The sequence below is a fragment of the Ostrea edulis genome, chromosome 6 (genome assembly GCF_947568905.1).
Source record: "Ostrea edulis chromosome 6, xbOstEdul1.1, whole genome shotgun sequence".
In the NCBI taxonomy this organism is placed as follows: Eukaryota; Metazoa; Mollusca; class Bivalvia; order Ostreida; family Ostreidae; genus Ostrea; species Ostrea edulis.
Genome location: NC_079169.1, coordinates 72,713,588 through 72,733,164, shown reverse-complemented (window position 1 = coordinate 72,733,164; position 19,577 = coordinate 72,713,588). Strand labels below are relative to the sequence as shown.

The 19,577-nt window shown below is 33.2% G+C and overlaps 1 protein-coding gene across 44 annotated transcripts in view; it reads right to left on the bottom strand.

Annotated features, from left to right (window-relative positions):
* Positions 1-18,058, bottom strand: part of LOC125683081 (protein scribble homolog) — a 57,973-nt gene extending 39,915 nt beyond the window's left edge. For 40 of the 44 annotated variants that reach the window (XM_048923816.2, XM_048923817.2, XM_048923823.2 and 37 more), the window contains exons 1-5: positions 17,717-18,039; positions 17,506-17,623; positions 5,562-5,640; positions 980-1,069; positions 70-190 (exon numbers count right to left, since the gene is read on the bottom strand). In XM_048923816.2, the coding sequence (XP_048779773.2) occupies positions 70-190; positions 980-1,069; positions 5,562-5,640; positions 17,506-17,623; positions 17,717-17,878 (570 nt within the window). In that variant the 5' untranslated portion in view covers positions 17,879-18,039. Of the gene's footprint in view, positions 1-69; positions 191-979; positions 1,070-5,561; positions 5,641-17,505; positions 17,624-17,716 lie in introns of all 44 variants that reach the window. The other 4 variants (XM_056140682.1, XM_056140683.1, XM_056140684.1 and 1 more) reach the window with 1 other exon arrangement.
* Positions 18,059-19,577: the final 1,519 nt, after the last annotated feature.

Here is a 19,577-nt window from a genome sequence, read left to right as displayed (position 1 = left end):
AAATAAATTTTACTGTATGCTTTAATGAATCAATATGTTCTACAGTAAAACTAGGACTGTGTCACCCACCAATTCCTTAATATTGTTACTGCCTAGGTCCAGTATCTCCAGTTTCACCAGGAAGGACATGGACTGTGGTAAGAACTGAATCATGTTCTCGCGTAACTCCAACGACACCAGATTCGTCAGGCTGTGGGACAAATAGATACTGCATTAGTCTATGTAGTTTTGCATATTTGTGATTCAAAACGCTAATATCACATTTCTTTGATATCAAATACATGTATGGCAAAAATTAGCTCCAAGATCTTATATATATATATAATCTGATTGTAAACTCAAAATGAAATACTCATATCATGATCACATTCAAACATTCTGTACTTGCAAAGAATGCATAAAAGAAGAGCTTGCTTTAAAAACTATATTACATGTATTTAAGAAAAACACCATAAACTTCCTTAATTAACAATAATTATTTCTTTGAATTTTCATTGCTGCTTTGAAAGGAAAAGAATCAAGAGACAAAAATCAAACAAATCTTTTAAATGCAAAATAATGACTTGTGACTTCAAGTTTATTGGTCATGGAAGGAATGAACTCTGAAGAGCTGAAAATTGCCAAGTCTGAAGACTATGGCTTTTTTCAAACCCATGAAATCAAATAAACCCCAACGAAGACCACCAAACATATATACACGTATAACAAATGACATTTACTTTGTATGCCAATGCATCATGGTAGTCCAATAATTTTACAGTTTAACCAAAACAAATTCATCATAATGAGACTTGGGGGATTCTCACCAGATAGTCGTAAGATTGGACTCAAGTTGACATGAAATTGCTATTATATTTCCTGATTCGAGTTCTCTTTGAACCATTATAAACTCTGTTATACCACATACCTATTTTCCCCTTCTCACACAAACCCTGTAATATTTCATATAAGACTGATTATCTTTCAAAGATTTCTATACCTTCCAATATCTGGTGGAAGCCGCATGAGTGAGATATCATTGAGTCCCAAATGTGTGAGATTTCTCAGCTGAGTGAACCCTTCTGGCAGTCTGCATTGAAAAAATATCATATTAAGGATAGGTCACATTTATTTGAAAGGAAATATGACACAAATACATAAAAAAATATCAGACAATATTCCTGGTTCATAAAATATTGTTGCCTAGTTTGTTAAATGAGTGGCCTTATGATCGTGAGTTTAAATCCCAGAATTTGGGGTCTTTTTTAGGATGTGTTTATTTGTTAACTTTCACAAAATTTGCTATTTTATTTCTAGAATTAGAAAATTCCAAATACCAACATGTCATTAAACATGCATGTATTTCATAAATATTTCTTAACAAACCAGAGTAATTAATATTCACAATAATTCTTAAGACACCTCATGGAATCAAAATTCCTCCTTTATTCAAGTATCACTAATTTATATAGAGCATAGCACTTCCCATTTTATGTTCTTATTAGTGATGCCAAATGGTGATTTCACCAAAAATTAATACCCAGATGATATGGGAATCTAAAGAGTTACAATTTTCTTAGGTGTTTTATATCTTCATAAAACTGGTTAATTTCATCATTTTAACAATTCAACAAGAGCTCAGCAAAGTGTGGCATCCCCTTCGCAATAAGCTTCTATGAAGTCCCAGAGTGACCTTGACCTTTGAATCCCAGAATCAATATGGTTCTTCCTCTCTTGATAACAAAGCTACATGTAAAGTATCAAATCAATTAAGCAAAAATGTGGCTGGTAGTGTCTACAAGCTCTGTCTTACACACACTCTCACATATGGACAGTCCTGTTACTCCTTCCCCTTTCACAATGAATAACAAGGGATAACTATAGATGGCTAGTACATGAATTACAGAAAACAGTAAACTTTATATCTAATACTTCATAGCATTTACGGCTGTTACTACACTTATAGTGGGAAATTTATCCATTGGGAAATTTATCTGAATTTTTTTGTTCGGATTGGAATTTTTCAATCCACATAAAATCAAGTTTTTGTTCAGTTAAAGAGGTTTTTCTTATTTTTTAAAAGGTAAATATCAAGATCAATTCTCACTCAGTCTCATTCACCCAGTAACCCCTATCCCCATCAAAATACATGAAATCATGTTGTCTAGAATACTCTGCATTTTTTATATTTTGACAATAGTTGATCATTTGAGAAATGCATCTTACTTGCTGTCTCAGAATTGGGAATTTCTAGATTATCAAATGGAAAACTTTTGCTTATTTTCTAATATGCACTGTTCAAGATAAGAGCTCTTCTGTGTATGAGGTACATTTAGTAGTGGGACAGAATGGACCTATAGGAATGAGAGTACCAAGCCCCCGCATGCGTAACTCAGATGCAGTTTACCCAAGATTGAGTGGAGGTATACATGTCTAGGTGTTGCATGATTGGCTAATATCAAGAGTGAAATTATTTGGAAATGAAAGAAATATTATAGAGGTTCAAATTAATTGTCAGGACGAAAAATCATCACACAAAATCAAGAAATGACTAAGGAAATTACCATGGTAGGGGTGTGCTTAAAATGAAGTGTGTTATTTACTGCAGATTGTTATGTGTTGTAAAAAAGTACAAATATGACCAATAAAAGGCATGGGACCTTATATATTTTTTGTTGTTTTTTATCAACACTTGGAATGAACTTTGAAATGTTTGTGGTCATTTGTTTAAAATTAATATAGTTAATCAGTGAGAGGGCCAAAGGTTTTTGTTTTTTTTTGTTTGTTTTTTTGAGAGGGCCAAAGGTTAGTATTGAGGTCTATGGGAAATGATTTGGTACTCTTTTCCTATAGTCAGTGAGGAAGATGATGGAATTAAAAGCATCTTCTGTTTAAATAAGTAAATGTAAGAAATACAAAATACTATTGAAAGAAATGTTTTATTAAAGTGGAAACATAAAAACTATTTGCAAGTAATATCCTGAATATGATACATATGAGTAACGAGATAACGTTGATATAATAAGAATGCCATGTATTTCTTTACTCTGAATACCTATCATTTACTTAATTTGTGTATAAATGGAATTTGGGTGATGAAAATGCATATGAAAAACTTACTGAGCATATTCACTTATGCAGTGATGGGTATTTGTCCCACTCCCGAACGTAAACAAATTATTCCACACCTTACTGTATATCAGAGTTCTCTAAAGGGAAATAACTTGGATGTATCTCGAAACTTGCATACGGGGAAGGATCTTTCATCAAACCCAATTATGGAGATTGATGGCCCTAGCATATATGCATCTTTTGAGGGAAAAAAAAGTCCAAAAATGATTACAAGACTAAATCAGAAAACACAATGGCTTCATAGCATGCCATTTTTCTGATAATAGCTTGTACAAAAATAACATTAAAAATTTAATAATAAAATTCTCATTAAGATCACAGGCATATTTCGGTGTGTGGCTTAGGCAGAGATAAAAAGAAAGATTTTATTTGATTTAGAGGTAAAAACATCCACAAATTTGTTGTCATGTTTTCTCATCAAGAGCCACTGAGAATATTCCATAGGTGTGTTTTTACAAATAACATCCTCTTGTTAATTGATTTATGCGATGTACATTTCGTGTCAACTAAATGAAACACTGCACTCCATTTTGGGACATACCATCTAAAGATGTTCACAACAAACACATATTAAGCAAGAAACAATAGTTTTTATCATTTATTTTAATAAATGAAAGAGTATTAATTTCCTATAGTTTCATTGCAACACATTTGCTTACATCACTAGCATGATTTTTGGCCCTCTCAAAGTATTTGCACCACATACTACTTTGATGATTGTCCCCTACTTACATCATTAGCAGCCAATAAAAACTATTGTAGTTCTAGATTAACATAATTTTTAACCTAAATTGCATGTTCTTTTAGTTACCCAACTTAAATTCCACAGCATCACTTTTCAGAATCCTTACTAGTAAAGGCTAAAAATACTTGTCACACTTGTGCCTGTTTTTAAAATGTTCCAATAAATATTTGGGGAGGGGGGTGTTTTGAGATGAATTAAGAGTATCTTTTATGTATTCTTGTAAACTACCCTTAAATTGACCAAAATTTCACTGTATTACATCCTTCAGGAGGTCATCATGATTTGGATTTGTTATAAATTTTGTTATCATTCAATGTGTACACTCTATTATTTCAGGGTTTGAAATTAACGTTTTTATGCACTAGTCAATCTGGACTTTGCCACATCCACATATACTGTATTATATTCCCTGTTTTACAATAGTCAAACTATTTCCATCCCAGAATTTTGGAATTCTCTTTTTCTTGCTTTGTTGTAATTTCTTGGGGGGGGGGGGGGGGCATTGGATTCTTCTCAGTTGTTTTTTTTTTAAATTATTAGTTTGGCAGGGTTTTCAACTTCCTTTATAAACCACTAACTACATGTGATCTCCAATTACTCATTATTAACAGAATGCTTGAACATTATTGTCTAAATTAATTCTTTTTATCAAAAATCAATATATGCACCCAGGGGTGCATAAGCCGAGTTGCATGGGATACATTGTAAAGTCAGGAATGATGTGGCATATTTATAATTGTGAAGAACTAATTTCAGTTTTAAACTTTTCGAGTTACTGTCCGGAAACCATATTTGTCTGAAGTTTTCAATCTATTTTAGGTCACTATGACCTTGACCTTTGACCTTTTTTCTCCAAAATCAATGGGGGCCTTGTTTTGCTGGTATCCAACAATATATCCAAGTTTCATTTGATTCAAATTAAAATTTTTTCGAGTTATCCTCAGGAAACCAACATTTTTTGGAATTTTAAATCTATTTTCGGTCATTGTGACCTTGACCTTTGACCTATTTTCTCCAAAATCAATAGGGGTCTTCCTTACCTGGTACATAACAATATCTTTAAGTATCCTTTGATTCGGATTTAAATTTTCTGAGTTATCATCCAGAAACCAAGTATTTCTGAAATTTTCATTCTATATTCGGTCATTGTGACCTTGACCTTTGACCTTTTTTCTCCAAAATCAATAGGGGTCTTCCTTACCTGGTACCCAACAATATATCAAAGTTTCATTTGATTCAGATTTAACTTCATTGCAACTCGGCTAATAAACATACTCATGATTTCAATTGTAATCAGTTAGACCCTTAGAGTATTGATTTCCAGATTTTTGCTAACCCACATTGACTGGCTACATGATCTGAAATCTTACAAGTCCATAACAAATTTCACTATTTTCCAACTAATAGATATTTCAAACCCTGCATTTAATAAATCATGGTTTTGCCCAAACTCAAGTTTTGTCCTTTTCATCAGTACTAAACAAAGTAGGGAACTAATTATAATAGATATTTTAAATGCATGTAACTTGCATATGTTCATTTACTATCAGAAATTTAACAATATCACATACTCTACCTACATTACTGAGAACTCTGAAATGCATGCAGTAACTTAACAGCCTCTATATCGAATACTTCTTGTTATGTAGCTCGGATTAATAACTCTGCTGCTAACAAGCTGTTCAAACTGTTCCAGAAAACTTACTTTGTCAGGGGGTTGCTGCTGACGTCAAAAACTTGAAGATTTTTCAAGAATTTAATGTTTTCTGGAATATCCCCAATATCTACAAAATGAAAATACATGTAAACACATTAATTGAATTGATATATATTAAAAAGATATTTAATCAATAATGTTTTAGATACTTAGAATTTTTCACTCCATCTCATATTTATGAAAATATACATGATTTATATATTTTGGTAGGCCATAATGAATTCTGTTACTCTTAATACAAATAGAATCAGAAGTACTGTTATGGCCTTGACTCATATTTAACATAGAGAAATAATTATGCAAAACATTTCATTTTCTCTCTCCTGAAAATCAAAAAATTTTGATAAGAAGGTTAGCAATCCATTCAGATGTGGTATACTAAACGAAAAACTAGACTAAGGCTTTTTTTTTTAAATTATGACATTTTTATGTATACATGTTTGAGAAACAGTTGCAACCAATTGGCAATGCCAACCATGGTACATTTCTCTTATGGCAAATTTGACCTGTACACTTTAAAGGGACTGATTCACGATTTTACCCAAAATTTTGTTTTTCACTTTTAATGATCAAAATCTACTGTCTAATGTGTTTCAAAGATTGCAAATGAAAATTAAGGTTATACATCATCACAGAAGCTCATTTTAGAGAGTTTATTATCTGTTTTGTAAACAAAGATTGCAGTATGTTATTGTTTACGAAATTTCAAAAGAAAAGGATATCGATCTAAGTTTATTATATCTTTCACATTTCAAGCATTTGGGGGGTAGAATGTGTCATCTAAAAGTTAAAATTTGTGACTATGCAAAATTAAGATGCTTTATATTACAAAATCAATATTTCACTTGTTTACATAAAAAGACTCGAGTCTTTGTTTACATAACACAGATTTAAGCGTGGATTATAGCTTTTATTCTTGCATTCAGAAGGTCAAAATTTTGGCTGTCAACATTAAATGAGTTATATTTTTAATGTTTAACATCAAAAATGAAAAATATTTTTATCAAAAATTGTGAACCAGTCCCTTTAATGTATGACCTTGACCTATTTCAATTACATAACATTGATTCTGACGTTTCACTTCACCAAGTACACTGTACATAAAAGTGAAACCAACAGTTAGATAAACCATTAGAACAATGGTTTTTAATTATGAATGTTTAGGGATCTTATGGCGCAAAATATGCTTTATTCTAAATTTTTCGAATATCTTGTAACATAATTAGTTCAGACTTGAAAACTACATGTAAAATTGGCATTTATATAAATGAAATTTGGACAATACAGTATTCATGTCCTCTTTTAAACACATTTTTTATCCTCCACATTCTACAAGTGACACTTGGATATTGATTTTAGTGCTTTCTCATTGCTGAGCAATAAATCTAAGCCTCTGCTATAGACAGAATCACTTCATTTGTCTCCAAATGAACTCTTATGCCCAAGCTAACATTATTGAAATACATAACATTTTTTCTCCCTTTCAAAATCAAAGGCAGACAAGGTAAAAATTACTGGCACACCAATTTATCAGGGCAGCCCGGTTCAAATTTAGTTAAAATTTAGGAGACTGGTGCAGAAAATTGTAATATGTTCTTTATCATTCTTTTAGTTAGACAATATGTAATGTCATCAGAGAGGGGTAATAGGACAGTTTTAGTTTTGACCAATTAAAATTCTAATAGTCTGCCCATGTGCAGTATGTTCACTTTATGGGGGTTGAGGCTGTAAACGTACAACCAACCAGTTAATTGAGAGATATTTAAGTCACTTCCTCTATGAAGCTTGCATGGTATGATTTAGTGACTAAAGGGAAGTCACTAACCCTTTCATATTCCTACTCTGTTAAAGGAATGACAAACAGCATCCACATAAAAACTCTATTACATCACTCTTCTTTGTGTTCATTAATGGCATGAAATAGGAGACTGCCCATCCCTGTACCAAGCGTGTTAAGACTGTATAAAAACCACCAATTCTGTCACTTTCCAAGGTCACCAGGTGCTTATCAGAATCCACAGTATCAGGTAACAAGTCACTCTACTAACCAAACACTTTCAAATGAATTACATACTTAAGCCATGATATCACAAGTTTCTAATTCTAACAATCAAAACAGTTGTCATTAACACACCACTCCAGAAACAAACTGCAGACTACCCAGAAGTTCACCTATAAAAACACGGCACTTTAATTAAAGCAAACATAAGCTGCAAAATTTCATCACATTGATTTTCATTTCATCATGTTCATATACAAGAGAATAATTCAATTTTGTCATCAAGTCTCTATTTCAAAAATCAAGACACTGCCATTAACGTGTATAATCTGGGACCGTGGAGAAATCTTTTCTTCTGAAAGCACACCAGAGCCCAGCTAGACAATAATAGGATGATGAGTGAACATTGATTTTACATGTATATACAAAGAACACATAAACTCTATCAGAAACAGCACTAAAAGAGCCGAGACACAACATCATATATACAACATGTAGGATCATAACCTGGGATCCCTAATGTATACTCTACAGGTCATCAACACATTTGCCATTGTTGGGTATTTTAATCAGCATGCAGCTGCCCAAACCTAATTACACGCAATACTAGAAACATTGTGTCGTATTTTTCTTCTTGGAAGTATTCCATTTTTAGTTCCTTCCTACATGAAGAGTAAATAAAATTCATATAATTTGGGATTTTCCAATGTTTGAAATTAGAAAATCTTAACAACATGGATTTCAAGTTAACATTTCTGGAAATTTCTTTTTACATGCAACATGCAAAGTCTTGATACTGCACATTTAATTATATCTAATTTCAATATTGATTTATGGTAAGGACAATTGAAAAGGTCATGTCGATAATGGCATTTGAAATAATACAGACAGCTAGTGCATACATTTTGGAATTGTGATTAGCCATTTGCCAATGTAAGCAAAATTTTATATGTGCAATCAAATACTAAAAATGCTGGTCAATCACATCGTCATTGGTGAGTTTTCCTGGAATATTCCCATGTTTTGCACTTCACTAACCAAGATCATGGAGGGGGGGGGGGGGGGGGGGGGGGAGAGATCAAAGGGGTTTCAAATCCCAGCAATGAGATGCTTGCAGAAAAAGTTATGACAATGACTTGTCACAATGAGCACAAATTACCAAGAAGAGTGCGACTGCATGAGAATAAATGAAAATGAAATTAGGAGAATGATCTAATAAATAATAAAAATTTCACATTTTGTACATTTTTAAGCACCATATTGTGGGCCCATAAACTTGAAAAAGTTGGGCCATGCATGTACAACAAAGTTCCAACTGTTAACCACCAGTCTGCACTTCATATACAGTACATCAATTGGTGCAATTTGTAAGATTGAAGTTTGTTTCATGTGAACAGAACTAATGAAATATAGATGAGGTTATATGGAACACTTCTTTGATGCTAGTCATCTGCTTATACAGAGACCTGAAAGTGTGATAGTTCAAACACAAGAATAATGAACCAAATTAAAGTGTACATCTTGTTGTGTAGGGTGTACAGAAGTATAATGAACCAAATTAAAGTGTACATCTTGTTGTGTAGTGTACAGAAGTATAATGAACCAAATTAAAGTGTACCTCTTGTTGTGTAGGGTGTACAGAAGTATAATGAACCAAATTAAAGTGTACCTCTTGTTGTGTAGGGTGTACAGAAGTATAATGAACCAAATTAAAGTGTACATCTTGTTGACGTGTAGGGTGTACAGAAGTATAATGAACCAAATTAAAGTGTACATCTTGTTGTGTAGTGTACAGAAGTATAATGAACCAAATTAAAGTGTACCTCTTGTTGTGTACAAAATTGGAAGACACTACCACTGGATGATATATTTCTTTTGCTTTTTAAAAAATATATTGCAATACAAAAAAATTCAATACTTTATCGTTTTCCAGTGTGTTTTAAGGTAAATGCTCTTGGCAGAAAATGAATGCACACAACAGTATGACACTTGCAATTTTCATCTTTCTTCCATTTAAGTGTGTCACATCTGCACTAACACACTCAGCAATAGGATTCACTTTTTTGGCAACTCTAAAGACCTGGCTGAATGAGGCATTGATTTTTTTAACCAAAAAAATCTGCAAAGGAAACTTGGTCAATTAAGTGAACAATAACAATTGCACCATTATAAAAATCCCCCATCACTTCCAGATGAAAGCTGTGTGTGTCTTTGATACAATTTCTGGCTTATAAATATACCTATAAAAACTGAAACCAATGCAGTGTTTTCAATAAGAGTGGTAACTGGCAATATAAACTGCCAGAAGCAGAAATTTTGTCAGCTATAGGATTTCCAGCTTTTAAGATTTCCATTGGGATTGGAAGTTGTACGCATAATTGAAATGGTGTTTGAATATACATTGCATCAAATGTCTTAAAGTACTCATCCAAACACTGACACATGATTATCTGGTTCCCGTTGGTTGGTCATGGATGTTCAGCTTACAAATAAAACATGGCAAAGAGAAAAATAAACAATTTTTTTTTCAGCCAGTCTCCAAGCAAAGTAAAGATGAACAGCAGATATATGTACTAACATAACAATATTATAATTTTCTTAGATAATTACTTCCAGAAATCAAAATCTTCAAGCAATGTGAGGATGCTACCACTATTTTCTCAAACTTATATTGGTATATTTATCTTTTATTCGATATTTTTATTTCCAAAAATCTATATATTTTTTTCTTAATAATTCAAAATTTTGACTTTAAAAATCAATTTTGTGTCAAAAAAATAATAAAGTTTGTGTTAATCTTTTGTTTTTTAATTTTGTAGGCTATAATGCTGAAAAACTTGTATTTCATATATTATGCTGTTTAGGCCCGAGTGTCGTGGACGACTCTATGATACAATTAATGATACAAACATGGGATTTGACGTGTATCACAATACAGCTTTCGTGACTTTAATAAAATGAAAATTGCTGGAATAATAAAGAGTTAGAAATACCCTTTTAAACTTATATAGCACACTCAGAAATGACAGAAATAACGTGCAGATATAACTGCATCATGATAACATACTCATGATACAATTTATGTATCATACATACTTGCAATCAATATGATTGATATATTGCTGTTTTGTTACACCTAGAGCTACTATTTTCTGACGTTGACATAGATATTTCTGTTTATGTATGTCTGACATGTTTAAAAAGGTTGTAATATATTCTCTTTGGTCATTGATTACAATGATTTTTTTTTTTCCTTTTTAAAACTCTTTTTAATTTTTCCTCAAATTGGGAAAAAATCATTTATAGTAAAATTTCATTTAAAAAATAAGTTATGATTTTCCTCAACAACTTCTTTATTTCTATTCTTTCCCATGACTCATATCAGAAATTTTCAATTGCTTGCAGACATTCATATATGTCTTCTAAAGTATACCTCTCTCTTGTGATTTTTACCGTCATTGTTCTGGTGGGATGGAAAAACCAGAGAAGGATGACACACCAATCATTTCAAAATATTTGCAAAGAAACCCATCTCTTAGTGTGAAAAGTACAGCCATGAATACTGACTTTCATATTTCTGTGCACAAAAGTTTTGTTGGTCAAACTTTGCCAAAGGTGTTTTATGTATTGCAGAAATGGTACTAAAATGTCAGTTACTTGTTGTGTCAATAAAATAGTACCTTGTGTCGCTCCTGCTGGAGTAAGTTACTGTGAAAAGAAAATGATCATACTTGGTGTCAATCCTGCCTTGTTCAAGTTGCTGTGTTGATCACAGACACCTATATACTTGGGGGCCTTAGCAATATAAGAGCAAAGGTGAAATCCTTTTGGTAAATGATGTCACACCTATTTGTTTTGAATTGCTGTGGAAGAAATCATACTATATGTACTAGATGTGCTGATACTTGGCACATTGTCTTCAGACTGTCCCTCAGATAATTGAGAAATCTTTAAAGAAACTTGCATGGCAATTAAGTCAAATTTGTGCCAAGCACTACTTTCGATTTCATGGTCATAGCTAGACTGACAAGGTTTTTCTTGGGGAAAAACCCGAGTTGAGAAAGCTATGGTAGAAAAAGTTAATTTCGACCCCGGTACATGCATGAGGTACCAAAAGAAGAATAGAAAGTTAAACTCGAACTCATTGTAAACTACTTCCGGTTAAGCATTGTTATCGTGGGAATATATTCATTATTGCACAAGTGGTTTTTTTTTGGTCTCCATTTTAAAAATGTCCCATAATGCCAAGTATTACGTTTAGAAGATTGAAAAGATACAGTTGCTAATTTCAGCCTGTGGGTAAAAAATCCACAGGCTAAGATGAAAACCTACAAGCTAAAATAAAAATGATGAAGCAGTGCTCTTTTTCATGTTTTTTTTTAAATCAATGATTTTTCCCATCATTACTGAGCCTAGTGGGTCAACAGGCATCGTTTGGACAAGACATTAAGTTACGTAAGTCATATGGCGCAATGTTCTTGACCATCGCACCTCTAATCTACAACCTGTTTACCGCAGACCTGTCTAGACCCAAAGTCTTCCAATTTCACGCCACATCAGGTGTGTCACTAGTGATTTTTCAAAGCAAATCCAGGAGTCCTGGTTTATAAGCAGCACGATTACACGAGTCCAATGAACTTTTTTGATAATTGTCTGCACGATAAACAGTGCACTCGTGTCATCACTACAACCCGACCTCAATATGAGAATAAATTAATGTAGATAGGACATTCAGATAAAATTGACTACCATAAGACTTGGTAAAACATAGACTTCGATTTCTTGTTAGATAAATAAATAACAAAAACCTCATACTTGGAATTCAATTTAATCACCCCTATAAGTAAACAGGCCTCATGGCACATGTCTATATTTTTCATCATAATGCGACGAGACCAATGCGATGTCTGACCTCTAAAGTATTAGTTTGACGCTGAGTTTCTTAAACAAATCGTAAAAGAAAAATCCGGATAGAAACGGTTGTTGAAATCGATCGTTCGTGTAAGCATTTGTATGATTCTAAGTACAAGTTAAAGAAAAGCGAATAGCGCATCACCGTATAAAACGGATACGATACGATCATGGTTTGTAAATCAACACTCGCTAAGATTTTCGAGTGCCCACTATTTTTACTATTTTTCAAATGCACTCGCAATTTGCGAGTATTTCTAGCTAATTTCGAACCCTGATGTAATTTTCTTGATATCAAATTGGGGAAAAAATGCTAATTTTTGCAAGGGGAAATTACCATTTATCACGAGCTACGTTAGTTTGGTGAAACAACTAATCTGTCCCTACTCCAAGAACAAATCAGTGTTCAGTAATATTAAATACTTCTCTAAAAATGGCACTATCCAGGTCAAATTAGACAGTCGCTATGGTAAACAGGCCAGTCAACCTCAAAGTTGAGACAGAATATCACCAAAATTGGACCCATTCCCAATGACAAATATTGTCCCATTTTATGAACGAAATTTCCCAAATGCATTGAAAAAATATATTGCAATGTAAACTGGCAGGAAAAAAAAATCGATAAACAGCCAAGAGTGAAGAACTGAATATATATTATATAAATATTAACATGGTTGTTTTATTATTATGTTTTAAACTTTAATTGGATAAACTCAATTTTCTTTAACAACAACAACAAAAAACCACGCACACACGTATACCAATAATTTTCCCAATTTAAGGTCCCTGTAACACAAATTGCTGTGATGGCCCTGGTAAACATTTGAAACAAAATGATACTTTTGCTAACCTGCTATTTTTGTTTTTGGCCAGGGAAGGCCCCTCACCAAGACATGCCCTGAACCCGCTGAAAGCCTAATAGGCCTCTCTCTCCCAGATCCCTCCTCAATTGGGTTTCATGTTATTTCAAATTTTTTTTTCAATTTATTTAAAACACTGACATGGATTCCTTTCATGCTTTTGCTGGTATTAACTATTCAACACTTGCACTTCCATTTACAACTTAACCTGCAAGTCTGAGAAAATTCAAGCTTCACATGAGTTTTTAATATATATATATACAAGTATATATATAGAACAGGATGCTGAAACACATACAACTGTTCTGCACCGAGTTGTCTTAATACTATGCAATATGTTACTTTCAATGAATGTCTAGAAGAGACTCTTCATTCAAGAAGAAATACTTCAAGCAATTAAATATACAACAAAAAAAACAACTCTGAAGTTGTGAAAAAACAAACACCCTATTCAAACATCACTTAAAGGTGAGCAATAACAATAATTTGTAATGAAGACTGATATGGTATATCATAATACATTACACAGATTAAAGTTTATCCAACTTTAAGGTCTTGTACAGAGGGTGGAGCACATGTATAACTGCAGATCTCAGATTGTACAACTGATAGATAACAACATTAGGAGTGAACAGGGCCCCCCAGCAGAAAGATCAGACTGCCGTCATCATCTGGCAAACACTCACGTGAGGACATACATGGTTTTATAGAACCAGTTAATAATCTTAATTTGCAAATTAACAAATTATCAAGCCTATGCATCTATCTAGGTCTGGCAATGTATCTGAGTCAGGGAGGAGATATAATGAGGATACTAAGCTATTCTGCGCTCCTCATTCACCATAGGGAGTTTCTCAACACCTCATGTAGAAAACTTCTAAATAAATTATTGTTTGCCTGTAAAATGCTTAACATTCAATCTAGACACAACATTATTATGCTACCTATGTAATTGATCAATTTCCTAGTATTTTTATTCAATTTGTCCATCCAAAAAGAGGATGAAAAACATTGGATGCACTTGATTGCAAGCACATAAAAAATCTGTATCTATAGCATGCCCAGCGTGCAGTTTTATGTTTACACATTGCATGTATTTACAGCATGTCTGTCAATCTTGTTTGTAAACACTTTATTTTAAGTGACAATTTCCTTTAACATTTTTAAAATTTCCTTTAAAGACAGGAAGAGGAACAGTTCTTATTGGAACAGATGCCTCTAAGGGTGGACTTTGTGTTAACATGAATATATGGATGTATACATTCCCCATTAACAGCATACTTTGTCTAGTACTCTGGTTGGACTTGTCTAGTAAGATTAGTCACCATCTCAAAGCTTGATAATGAATATAGCAATGCTACTAAAAATATACTCATAATTAGAAAAAAATCTGAGAGATATGTAAAGTTACAAACACGATGTGTTCTACTTTTATTCACTTTTAATATTTCTAAGGTGAAAATTTTATAAAGACATTAACTCCAATAAAGTCTTGAATGCCAATTATTACCAAAATGACAAAAAAAACCTGTAAGCATATTTACATAAAAATCACCAGTGTCATACAAAAATTTACACACTCTGCAATCTTTTGTTGTAATCTTGTCCTAACATTTCTCTTCTAGATATATAGAAAAAGTGGTTAAAACGTTTATGTGAAGATTATGGAAGTAAATAATCCACTGCAGAGAAATTTACAGTTTTTACCAAATTTTCTAAACATGCTCAAAGATCACTTGTTTTTTTTTATTTTTGAGATTTAAATTATCAAATCTATTTCTGTGGTTGGTATCAGACATTTCAAGATTTTTATCAGTCTCAATAATGAAACGCTTTTTTAGTCTGGGGAAATTTTAACTTGTCAAATCCTTTGGGCTGGTAAATTTCAAGAATGCTAGTTACATATACTCCAACAACTAAATTATGGTTCAGAATCATATCAAAATTTTTCAGAGTTGACAACAATTCTGTAACTTCTCAGGCTCAAATAATTATGACTGAAAAATAACTGGATCTGCTGCATCAATATTAACTTCACCATCAAATTCAAGTTTAGTTACCATAATTAGAATGTGAAGGAAATATTACATGCATTTCACCCTAAATAATTACATTGTCAGTCTGTTGTGTATGCATGCATGTTCAATGTCCTGTGCAACAATTTGATCACACTGAAGAATCCATAATTAATGTGAATCATGACTGATTCATGGTTTAAAAATACAACCATATGCCATAGTGTAAACAGTGCATATCATATATACACAACAAAGTATATGTAGGTAAATAGAAAGAATAATTACTTATACTTTGTACTTCCTACAGGAAAAAGAGAAGAATCAAGTTATGGAGCCGGAGAATTGAAAAGTTGATACTTTCTGAATCCTCTTTCTCGGAGTGCCATTTTACAAGGATATATCAATTATATAGGTCATATTTAATTAAGCTTAAGTAGCAACCTTTTTGTTCAATACGTACATTTATGCCACTAGGCTATCAGATTAAGGCCACACATAAGAAATTCTTTGCTTAGCACATGACTTGTTCAGTAAGTACATTCATGCCAGTTACGAAAGTTAGGCTATCAGATTAAGAAATTGTTTGCTTAGCATTTGCAAACCTTCCAAAATAAGTGAAAAGTCAGAAAGTAAGAAGATTTTCCTATATTGTTAATTTTTCTTGGTCTTACATAAAAGTGCTATATAACTCTAGTTATTTTCCATATATGTTTAGACTTGGGTGAGGAATGGCAGGTGGTGGGTGAGTGATTTTTTTTTTTTTTTTTTTACATGTCACTCACTCATGACTTAACTGCAGAACTGTCACTCTCTAGAAAAAATGTACAAATAGACAGAGGGCTACACTATAAAAGCCTTCAATTCACAAACTTTTCTGTACATAATTTAGGTATTTCATGTATCCTCACCTCATTAAAGAGAGAATTTCTAACAAAATTTCCCACTACACTGGTGTCAACTCTGTCAAGACGCAACTTAAACATCTTATTTTGTCTCAAAATTTATAGATCTATTAAATAAGGCCTCATTCAAACTGAAACCTCACAGCTTCAGTAAAGTTTTCCTCAAATTTTACATAGCCATGTTAGGTTGCCCATCAATTCACGTATATATACATAGAGTTAGTCAGCAAATACCAAAATTATATTTCATTATGGACTCATGCAAGGCTTTGAACATGATGAATATAAGTTGCTTTTAAGGAGGTATGCTACACCAGAGAAATTTAATATGGATGAAAAATGGAGGATGTGTACAATATTTTGAAATTGAAGTTTCAAATTTACTTTATTTCGTCAAAAAATGCAGTTTTAGTAGTTCAGCAATCTGAAGAAAAAAATTTAAAACCCCTGCTGGACTCGAACCCGCGATCTACAGTTCAGCAATTGACATGCTAACCTACTGAGCTACTCAGCTGGGCAATGAATTTTGAAATGAATAGACAAATATTGCCGATATTCATATTTTCATCCATGTTTAAAAGGAAGTCAGCCAGTATGATGATGTAGAGTACTCTTTAGCCACTTGCCCCACCACCCTACACTTCATATCATTTGTAATGTACATTTCTATAATTTAAAGAAAGTCACTTTTGACAACTCAGATTGCTATAAAATAACTTTTCCATCTGCATATGAAGAATTCAATGTGACCTTTTTAAAAAAAAAAAAAAAAAAAAGGTCAAGACATATTTTTTTGTGTGAATATTAAGTACTCCATTGGCAATGAATTTGCAAAATTTACAGTTTATTTCTACATTCAAGTTATCTTAATTTGACATTTGAATGTAGTATATGGGTCAGTGGCAACTGATGAGGCAAGGTGGGAAAAATTCCTAACATTCCACTTTCTGTTTATCAAGGCTGTAAGAGTTATCCCCCTTTACACACCATATCTTCACCAAAACACTAGTATTTCAATACTTATTTAATAACAACTAAATATAACCTACATTAAGAATCATCCATGTACGAATGAGAGTATTAGATAGAAAAAACACATCATCGTTCATAGAAATGCCGTTTAATATTCAAAACTTATTACACACCCTCTATAACTAAACCAGTAGCATCCAAAATGGCGGATCTCGTATAAACTTCCGATTGTATAAACTTGAAATTTTGGGGAGAAAACTGTGGACATACCGTTTCTGCTAACGTCCATTTCCATAAGGTTAACGAGGTTCGCGACCTCTGACGGCAATCTGGCGATCTCATTGTCGCTTAGACTCAATTTTCTTAGCTGAACAAGACGAAAGAACCCCTGAAACGAAGAAGTGTTTTCAATAGGCCTATCACGACAAATCCATACTACATATCGTATCTCATTTAAATCGAAAACATTAAATATGCATACCTTTGGTAAATCCTTTAACTGATTGGCGTCCAATAGTAATTCCTCTAAACTTCGCGTGTACCTCAACACATCATCTGGGACATCGGTCAAACTGCAGTGCCTTCTGTCAATGTACTCCACTTGCCGGTTGCAAGCTTTGAATAGGGGTATACACTTAAACATTGTCCGATTTTCAACTACTTAAAACGAAAGAGAACATCTAAAATATGTTCTATGATCATCAAACTAAAAAGAAGAGGAGGAAATAAAAATTCAGACAGATTTCACATCGTAAACATTCAGTCACTCCGGATTCGAATGTGCTTCATTTATCTTCGTGACGTCACACATTTCCCATAATGCAATGCCTACAGGTACGCGATATCTTCCGTCTTCAGGTGTGCATGAATGTATGTTTATGGACAGCGAAGAAAGGAAATTTATTTCGCCGAATTCATCCCGCGTTTTCATAATATCAAGGAAATGAAACAGACCGCTAACAAAATTTCCCATATGAAACGAGATGATATAAAAAAAAAAGTTACAAGTGTAAATTTTACGTAGATCTATATATTTTTGATAATACAGAATATTGCATTGTTACAAATCACCAATTTAAATTACAAATTATTTCATTATTGCTTCCTTTATTTATTTTTATGTTATTATATATATATATATATATATATATATATATATATATATATATATATATATTTGGTTTGTTTGTTGGGTTTTTTTTTTGGTTTTTTTTTGTTTTGTTTTGTTGTTTGTTTTTTTTGGGGGGGGGGGGGTTGTTTGTTTGTTTTGTTTTTTTTTGGGGGGGGGTCGTTGTTTTGTTTGTGTGTTAGTTTTTGGTTTTTAGCTCACCTGAACCGAAGGTTCAAGTGAGCTTTACTGATCGCTTTTTGTCCGTCGTCTGTCTGTCTGTCTGTCTGTCTGTCTGTCCGTCCGTCTGTCCGTCCGTCTGTCTGTTAAACTTTTCACATTTTCGACTTCTTCTCCAGAACCACTGGACCAATTTCAACCAAACATGGCCAAAAGCATCCTTGGGTGAAGGGCTTTCAAGTTTGTTCAAATGAAGGGCCATGTCCCTTTCAAAGGGGAGATAATCACAAAAATGCAAAAATAGGTGGGGTCATTTAAAAAATCTTCTTCTCAAGAACCACTGGGCCAGAAGAGCTGAAATTTACCTGAAAGCTTCCTGACATATTGCAGATTCAAGTTTGTTCAAATCATGGCCCCCGGTGGTAGGATGGGGCCACAAGGGGGGATCAAAGTTTTACACACAAATATATAGGGAAAAACTTTAAAAATCTTCTTCTCAAGAACCACTAAGCCAGAAAAGCTGAGATTTACATGAAAGCTTCCTGACATAGTGCAGATTCAAGTTTGTTCAACTCATGGGCCCCGGGGGTTGGATGGGGCCACAATAGGGGATCAAAATTTTACATACAAATATATAGGAAAAATCTTTAAAAATCTTCTTCTCAAGAACCACTGAGTCAGAAAAGCTGATTTTTACATGAAAACTTTCTGACATAGTGCAGATTCAAGTTTGTTCAAATCATGGCCCCCGGGGATAGGATGGGGCCCCAAGGGGGGATCAAAGTTTTACACACAAATATATAGGGAAAAACTTTAAGAATCTTCTTCTCAAGAACCACTAAGCCAGAAAAGCTGAGATTTACGTGAAAGCTTCCTGACATAATGCAGATTCAAGTTTATTCAAATCATGGCCCCCGGGGGTAGGATGGGGCCACAAGGGGGGATCAACGTTTTACATACAAATATATAGGGGGAAACTTTATAAATCTTCTCAAGAACCACTAAGACAGAAAAGCTGAGATTTACATGAAAGCTTCCTGACATAATGCAGATT